Raw genomic sequence first — 9,678 nt, forward strand, 5'->3', positions numbered from 1 at the left:
TTATACACCTGCCCACCTCCTTTATGCCCCCTCCCTCCCCCATGTCCCCGATTGTGTTATAATGTGCACGTTATCTTTTATTAATATTTATCACATTCTAGCCATTTCATCCTCACTCTAATTTACATTTAAATGCTAAATATGCAGATGACGTTTTTTTTAAGGACGTTACCCTGATTGAACATTTACTTTCAAGTGATCCATGGGGGGTGCAGTGAGAGTGGCATGCTAAAATAATACCCTCACCTTCTTATCAGCAGATGAAATGTAATGGCCTTTCTGATGACAGGATGGTTAACTAAAGGGATTAGGTCTGAGGTCACTGTGCAGTATGTGTGTTAGTGCTTGTATACATGCGTGTGTGGGGATATTTTTGTGTTCAGGTAAACCTTGCGTGAGGATTTAATGGACATATTCATGTGAGAGCTGATCAGTGGTCCATCTACTCTAACTACTACACCCTACTCTCTCTTCCAATCTCTCTATCGCTCCCTCTCCCCCTCTCCCCTCTATCTCTCCTCTCCCCAGAGAGATCAGAGCAGAGGGAAACACTGCTATATACACTGTCTGTAATTATTATTCATACAGTATAGATTTCACAACAGGGGTCCTCTCTCTCTCTCTCTCTCTCTCTCTCTCTCTCTCTCTCTCTCTCTCTCTTAATTTCACTCTAATCAATACACAACACTGCTATGTGGAGATAAAATGCTTTTCTCTCTCCCTTTCCCCCTTGAAATTTCTATCTCTCTCTCTCTCTCTCTCTCTCTCTCTCTCTCTCTCTCTCTCTCTCTCTCTCTCTCTCTCTCTCACGCACCTTCAGGCTTTATCAAAGCTTCTGGAGCCTCAAATAGAAAGAATGGGAGAAAAGTGAGAAGAAAATAGATAAAAGATCAGTGGGGATATCCCCCATACCAGAGCCTAAAGAGGCTTTATTATACTTTAGTGGCAGTACAATATAGTCGTCCTAGTGGGTGATAGGATTTGTGCCAGCTATGAGGTTGAATGGCCAAGGAGTCTGAGGGGAAACTTAAATCTAAACAGACCCTATAGAAGAGCTGGGCTTACTGCGAGGGAGATGAGGCAGTGAGAGAGGGATGCATGGATGGATGGGGGGAGAAAATGGGAGTAAATTAGGAACGGTGAGAGAGGGGATAGTACAGTCTGTTTTCAAAGTGATACTTGATAAGTACAGTAAGATCAATGGTGAGGCATTTGGTAGAGCAGAGAGATAGATACTCGTTACCAGAGCATGTGCACTCACACATTAACACTCACACACGCACACACACACACACACACGCGCGCACACACACACACACACACACACACACACACACACACACACACACACACACACACACACACACACACTTAGTTGGATTACTACTGTCTTCCTGAGGTGTTGGCTGTTTGATGGGACAGACTATGTGATGGAATGTTTTGATGTAATTTTCGGCTCATGAGTGCAAGTATATGGGGCCTTTCTCTGTATGATTATATTTCCACACTTCCAATCAACAGAGAGTGTTATTCTGCATGGACAGAGCCTGCATGGACAGTGCCATTGAGTATCTCTCATCCCTCTGAGGGGAGTGACAGATCAGTACAACTCCTGCAGGCTCTCACACTCCTTAGCTCAGAGTACATGCAGGTTCAGAGCCGCTGCGCCCCCGTTCTGTCAGCGTGAAAAGTGCATGCGCCGCGGGGGGGTTTAAAAGCCCCGGCTGAGTGCGAGCCGCTGACAGTTTAGGCTCTGGATCAGACTGGGACCAAGTTAACTCGGGAAGAAGAAGAAAAAGCTGCAGCGACTGAACGATGGCGAGTCAAGCACAGCAGCCCCCTCATCTCCACCTGGCAGAGCTCACCGCGGCGCAGTTTCTCGACATCTGGAAACATTTCGACGCAGACGGTCAGTACTGCTACGGCCAGGGGGTTAAACTTGGGCAGGACTGGACTATGGTCATATCATAGGAGTAGGCTGGTTGTAAATTCCGAATGGTTGGATAGTTGTTAAACTGATCGGCTAGTGCATGGTGGGACAGAGAAAGTGAGCAGATGTGATAGACGAGGCCAGGAAGTCCTGTGTGTTGTACTGCGGGACAGAGGAGCATATGGGTTGTTATTTAAACAGCGTCTTGGGAATCTTGGCTGTGATTGTCAGTCAGAGTTCCCTGTGCCCTGTACCCTGTTCCGTGATCATGCACTTCTGAAAAGATTTTTAACTTGACACTCCTTTTTTAACTTTCATTGCACAATTAGCATATTGAAGTTGTATAAAGGGGCATTTGTGGGGTTTGTAGATATTTGTTGCAGAACTGTCAGATAAGGAAACATATTTTGAAGTAGCAAAGTAGAAAAGCATTTTCAAATAGTTCAGTTTGTGCATTTTTCCCACACGAGTGTTATATGAGATTTCAGTCGACACGTAGGCTACATATAATCCCCTATAACCATGTTTGTTAATCATCATTTTCTTTTAGTTTCTCAATTACGCATCAAACCGCGCTAAGTTATGGAACAGAAGAGCGCTGCTTTGGACCACATTTGTGGCACTATTTTCTGTGCGTAAAACACAAAAGTCTACTACAGCACTACATTCTTTGAGAGTTAACATGCGTTGTTCTTGCTAGATCATTTATTATATAGACTGGTGACGTGTGTGCAAAACGGAGTGGCTGTTTTTAGCGCTGTTTGATCGCTGTGAATTATATATGTGCCTGGCTTGTAGCGACCCCGACGAGGCAACCGGATCCGCGCGTCTCCTATGAATGAATCTACAGTAGCCTATGTCATCACCGGGGCTTCTGCCAGGCGCGGTGTATGGACAGGCAGCTTGCCGTGTCCGGTCTGGGAATGGGAAGGAGCGGAGCGGGAGAGAGAGTAGGGGGGAAAGGTGGGTAGGAGAACGGGGAGCAGTGTGCGAAGAAGATGGGGAGAGAGGACAGAGAGGATGGTAAAGTGGAAGTGGGGGGAGAGGAGAGACGAGGGAGAAGTAGTGATGGGGAAAAGGAGAGCGACGGAATTAATATAGGGAATAGCCATATAGCCTTTACAGTCATTGGGGGAGAGGGATGGGGGGGGGGGGGGGAGTGCACGCACTAGATACTGGGCGGTTATGGGTGTGACTGACTGCAGCTTGATGGCCCAGTCACGGGTATGGTGTGCGTCACTGTGCGCTAGAGCTGGTCTCTGTCACACAGCACTCAAAAGTGATCATGAAAGGTTATAAACAGTGATTATAACAGCAGCTATACGAGTTGCTAAATCCCATGACCCTCAGTATCTCTCATTTACGTCTTTGGATATAAATATATTGCATGGTATAGCACTGCGTTTTCTTTCTTTAATCCATCCATCCATGCATTCATTTCTGCACTGCGCAAAGCATGTTGAATCCTTCTCCCCATCCCATGGTGGTCCCTTAGGGCCGTTGGAGACATTCTGCTTGGCAGCAAAACGCTGGGCTAGGTCCATTTAGACTTACTGAGGGCTCTACTAAACACGCGCCTGTTGAAGTGTGTAAAGATGTGTCAAAAAGTCTGTGACATTGCGCAGACTTGACATGTTTCCGCCCCATAGCGCTCACTCTGAGCTCTGCAGCCTCTCACCTAGAGCGTGTAAACCTAGAGCGTGTAAACCTAGAGCGTGTAAACCTAGAGCATGTAAACAGTCACACCTGAGCAAGCGCAGGGATTCTCCGAGCCGCTCAAACACTCCACTGCCCCAGCCGAGAGTTAAATCCGCCCACCGGGTCAACTAAGCCATACGCATCCCTGGCGTGCACTGGGCTGGAATGGACCTAGAATTAGTAGAGCCAGGGATGAGGAATGAGTGCAATTACACACACACACACACACACACACACACACACACACACACACACACACACACACACACACACACACACACACACACACACACACACACACACACACACAAATTATAGTTTGTGGAATGTAAAAATAGGTCTCACTGTTCGCTGTGAATACATTAATGCATTTAAGGCTTTTCAGAGATGTCGTGCCAGTAATCCATCTGTGGGAGGCAGAGGTGGTTAACAGAAACATATTGCGGCCAAGCGGGTTTGTGTCGGTCTGTCAAGTCGAATCCGTGTGCCAATCTGTGTCCATAGTCTCATACATGATAAAGTGGGACTAGAGCTGGGGTAGTGGAGCATGCTTTTCAAGAATCCTAGATTACATTTTTCGGTCAATGTCAATGACGCATTTCAGATTTAAAACTTCAGATGATTCACTCCTAGGACAGGCCTTGTATGGTGTGTGTGTGTGTGTGTTATGGTTTGTGCAGAATGTGTCTGTGTGTGGAGTAGAGAATAGGCCTATGACATTTGGGAAGCGCATGCATTATTCCACTCTTCACACCAAATATTATTCCATGCAAGGAAACAAGATCTATGTCTAACATAACTGGAAAATGTATGAACAGGGCCAAGCCTTTTGGGGCTCTATACGATATTTGGTTGAGGGGCCTACCACCTCGCTGGTAAAATATTTTAGTGGCTCCCCACTTGACCATGGAAATATTCATACATTTTTAAAGTAAATTTCCTGTAATTCCACACATTTTGCCATAGGTCATAGAGAAAGTTTTTCAGTTTTAATGCAAGTTTTCTGCAATTGTACACATTTTGCCATAGGGCTAAAAAGAAACTATGGTAAATGTCTAACTAATTTCATGCAATTTTATTCGTGAGTGAGAGTGGCAAACAAAATCAATGGGGGCCCTCTAAAGGGCAGGAACCCTGCGCATGTGCCCTTCGTTCCCGTTCAGTAATTTGGTCATTATTACTACAAATTTAGATAGCAGGGTACACTAATTTATCAATCTAAAAATGCGAAGCTTCGTGGGCTAATGGAGTGCTGTCAGTGACTGACATAACAAGAGGAAAACTGCTGATGCACTACCACATTTCCAAATTGCGCTTTGTGTATTCTGCTGTTCAAATTCTCAACAGTAAGAATGAGTTCCTTTTTGGGTCACCGTCCCCCTAGCGGCCAGGGGACGTAGACAAACCGCCTATGTCGCTTATGCCCAAGTCCTGCCCTGTGTAAAGACATGGGCATAATTCACACTAAATCCTCACATTGGGAAGAGCAATTGGGATTATTTGTGATGGTCTGCACATATCTAGCATAATATCCATGTCTTTGGTGAAACTTCTTTACACAGTTAACCAGCCAACTCACCCACTTCCCTCCCACACAGTACAGGAATATGTTTAGTTGTGCTTCTGTGGAGTGATGACATGTTGATATAGAGAGGAGACAGCCCTCAGTCCCTCCATCTGATGGGCTGATTTATTTACATACACAAAGCTTTGTGTTTCTGCAGTGATTTGCTTACATCTCAAAGACCAGCCGAGCCAATGCACAGATGATGGTTTACCTATCAAATACATCACACAAAGTTAAACGTTTTACGTTGAAAGTTGTATTAGTTGTACGGGTGTCACGCTCGTGATAATGGACGGACCAAGGCGCAGCGTGATTTGAGTTCCACATCCTTTTATTAAGTGAAAACTTCTCAACAAAACAATAAACAAGCAACGAAACGTGACTTACGTGGTGCAACAAGCACAAACACAAACAATATCTCACAAAAGCAGGTGGGAATAGGGACACCTTAAGTATGATGAGAGACAACGATAATCAGCTGCCTCTAATTGGGAACCATACTCAATCCCAAACATAGAAATGAATCGACTGGAACTCCCCCTAGTCACGCCCTGACCTACAACACCATAGAGAACCAAGGGCTCTCTATGGTCAGGGCGTGACAGTACCCCCCCCCCCCAGAGGTGCTGACTCCGGCCGCAAAACCTGAAATCAAATGGGGAGGGTAGGGGGGGTGACTAGTGTCGGTGGCGGCTCCGGTGCGGGTTGTAGCCCCCGCCCAGACCCCGGATTCGGCCATGGCGCCGGGCTGAACGCCGTGCCTGGACTGGGCATCGGCGCAGAGGAAGGCTCCGGCCTTGGAGCGGTACTGGATGCCGTGCCTGGACTGGGCACCGGCGCAGAGGAGGGCTCCGGCCATGGAGCTGGGTTGGACGCCATGCCTGGACTAGACACCGGCGCAGAGGGCTCCGGCCATGGAGCTGGGTTGGACGCCGTGTCTGGACTGGGCACCGGCGCAGAGGAAGGCTCCGGCCATGGAGCTGGGTTGGACGCCGTGCCTGGACTGGGCATCGGCGCAGGTTGCACCGGACTGATGACACGCACTTCAGGGCGAGTGCGGGGAGCTGGCACAGGACGTACCAGACTGGGGAGGCGCACTGGAGGCCTGGTGCGTGGAGCCGGCACAGGTGGCACCGGACTGGTGACACGCACTTCAGGGCAAGTGCGGGGAGCTGGCACAGGACATACCGGACTGGGGAGGCGCACTGGAGGCCTGGTGCGTGGAGCCTGCACAGGTGGCACCGGACTGGTGACACGCACTTCAGGGCAAGTGCGGGGAGCTGGCACAGGACATACCGGACTGGGGAGGCGCACTGGAGGCTTGGTGCGTGGAGCCGGCACAGGTGGCACCGGACTGGTGAGACGCACTTCAGGGCAAGTGCGGGGAGCTGGCACAGGACGTTCCAGACTGCTGACAGGCTCTTCAGGTCGAATGTTGTGCAGAACACACCTGACCAACATCTCTCTCCTCTCTCTCTCTCCCAACTTCTCCATCGCCTCCCTGACGGTCTCTGGCTCTTCAGGGCGAGTGCGGGGAGCTGGCACAGATGGCACCGGACTGATGACCTGCTCTTCAGGGCGAGTGCGAGAACCGGCACAGGATGTACCGGGCTGAGAAGGCTCACTAGAGGCCTGGTGCGTGGAACCGGCGCAGATGGCACTGGACTGGTGTCACGCTCTTCAGCACGCCTGCGCTGCAGCATACTACTCGCTATCACCTCTCTCCGGTATCTTTCATTGAATTCCTCCACCGACTCCCAAACGGACTCTGGCACTCCCCGCTGCTCAGTCGACCACCCCATGTGCCCCCCCCCCCAAAAAAATCTTGGAGTTTCTGTGGCCGTGGCCCCCGGCGTTGTCGCTGTCCTTCCTGATCTTTCTGCGATTCTCTCAAAGGAAGGGTCTCGCATCCTCCCCGGATTTCCTCCCAGGTCCAACTCACTTTATCCTCCCGAGCATGCTGCTTGGTCCTTGATTGGTGGGATATTCTGTCACGCTCGTGATAATGGACGGACCAAGGCGCAGTGTGATTTGAGTTCCACATCCTTTTATTAAGTGAAAACTTCTCAACAAAACAATAAACAAGCAATGAAACGTGACTTACGTGGTGCAACAAGCACAAACACAAACAATATCCCACAAAAGCAGGTGGGAACAGGGACACCTTAACCTCTCTAGGGTAGGGGGCAGTATTTTGACATCCGGATGAAAGCGTGCCGAGAGTAAATTGCCTGTTACTCAGGCCCAGAAGCTAAGATATGCATATAATTGGTAGATTTGCATAGAAAACACTCTAATGTTTCCAAAACTGTTAAAATCATGTCTGTGAGTATAACAGAACTCATATGGCAGGCGAAAACCTGAGAAAATCCAATTCTGAAGTTTGTAGTTTTCAATTGAATTGAACACAGTATCCGATGGCTGTGGGGTCAGATTGCCCTTCCTATGGCTTCCATTAGATGTCAACAGTCTTTAGAAATAGTTTCAGGCTTGTATTGTGAAAAATTAGTGAGTAAGAGCACAGAGAGTGAATGGACTGTCTGATGTCCCAGAGTTGTTTGTTGTTCATGGCCGAGAGCGCGCCGTGTGTTATTTTTCTTTTTCTATTGACAACGCTATTGTCCGGTTGAAATATTATTGCTTATTTATAACTAAAACAACCCGAGGATTGATTCTAAACATCGTTTGACATGTTTCTATGAACGTTACCTGTACTTTTTTGACTTTTCGTCTGCCTGTTGTGCCGGCCCTGGAGCCAGTTGATTGCTGAACAAAACGTGCCAGCCAAACGGAGGTTTTTGGATATAAAGAGGAACTTTATCGAACAAAACAATTTTTTTTTGTGTAACTGGGAGTCGTGTGAGTGCAACCATATGAAGATCATCAAAGGTAAGGGATTAATTATATCGCTATTTCTGACGTTTGTGTCGCACCTGCCTGGTTGAAAAATGAATTTCATGTGTTTTGTATGAGGGACGCTGTCCTCGCCGTAAAGCCTTTTTGAAATCTGACACTTTGGCTGGATTAACAAGAAGTTAAGCTTTATTTTGATGTATAACACATATATTTTCAAGAATGTTAAATATTTGAATTTAGTATTTTTGAATTTTGCGCTCTGCAATTTCACTGGATGTTGGCCATGTGGGACGCTATGCGTCCCAACTACCCCAGATAGGTTAAGTATGATCCCCAATTAGAGACAACGATAATCAGCTGCCTCTAATTGGGAACCATACTCAATCCCAAGCATAGAAATGAATCGACTAGAACACACCCTAGTCACGCCCTGACCTACAACACCATAGGGCTCTCTATGGTCAGGGCGTGTCAACGGGATACGTATTGTATACATTGTCCAACGAAATGCTTACTTGCAGGTTCCTTTTTGACAATGCAACAACAATAAAAAACAGTAAAAAAATAAGAATAAAAACTTAAAGTGAGCCTGTTGGTATTAGACCACATGCTTCGAAACAGTCTGCCCGAAGGTAAGGGAGAAAACAGCTAGTGGCTGGGGTGTGTGGGGTCCTTGACGATGCTGAGTGCCTTCCTCAGGCACAGTTTCAAGTAGACGTCCTGGATGAGTGGAAGCATGGTCCCAGTGATGCACTCGGCCGTCTTCACCACCCGCTGGAGAGCTTTGCGGTCGTGGACGGAGCAATTCCCATACCAAGCCGTGAATCAACTTTTCAGGACACTCTTGATGGTTCAGTGGTAGTATTTCTAGCAACATGCCAAATTTCTTCAGCTACCTTAGGCAGTAGAGGTGCTGTTGCACCCTCTTGACAAGAGTGGTGGTGTTGTGGATCCATGACATGTCCTCAGTGACGTGGATGCTGAGGAACATAAAACTAGTGACTCTCTCTACTACAGTCCCGTTGATGTGGATCAGGGCATGTTCACTCCTCTGCTTCCTGAAGTCAACAGTCAACTCCTTTGTTTTGCTGACATTGAGGGAGAGGTTGTTGTCATGATGTCACCACAATGCCAGTCCACTTATCGCCTCCCTATAGGTGAACTAATCATTGTTGGTTATCAGGCCTACAACTATTGTGTCGTCAGCAAACTTGCTGTACACCATGCGTAGCCAGTCACATGCCTGCCATGTTTGTGAATGTTGCTACAGAATATCTAGTGCCCCAATAAACATCTACCTGACCCCCCACTGTCAATCCCCCAGGCACAAAGCCATTCCACTGTGAATATGTTTCTAATGCCTTCTGAGCTGCAGGCGATTCCTGTTTTTAAATATCATTCTGTGGCAGCATTACCAGAGAATTTCCACACTTCCCATTCGTAAATGCCACCCTGATCTGCCTGATGCTGGCAGTGCTTTGGTCATGTGACTAATGCAGAACCCCTACCTTCTCCCAACACTGAGCTAAACTACAAGAATGTTAGAGCGGGTCCTTTCTTCTGCCCTCTCTTTACCCCCCCTCTCTCTCTATTGCTGCATCTCCTAGCTATTTCTTCCCATTCTCTC

The 9,678-nt window shown here is 47.6% G+C and overlaps 1 protein-coding gene across 1 annotated transcript in view; it reads left to right on the forward strand.

Annotated features, from left to right (window-relative positions):
- The first annotated feature begins 1,689 nt into the window (after nucleotides 1-1,689).
- Nucleotides 1,690-9,678, forward strand: part of LOC115203135 (calretinin-like) — a 15,348-nt gene continuing 7,359 nt past the window's right edge. The window contains exon 1 of the mRNA XM_029767543.1: nucleotides 1,690-1,909. Coding sequence (XP_029623403.1) covers nucleotides 1,816-1,909 — 94 coding nt within the window. The 5' untranslated portion in view covers nucleotides 1,690-1,815. The remainder of the gene's footprint in view (nucleotides 1,910-9,678) is intronic.

This window comes from Salmo trutta, chromosome 12, assembly GCF_901001165.1.
Source record: "Salmo trutta chromosome 12, fSalTru1.1, whole genome shotgun sequence".
NCBI lineage: Eukaryota > Metazoa > Chordata > Actinopteri > Salmoniformes > Salmonidae > Salmo > Salmo trutta.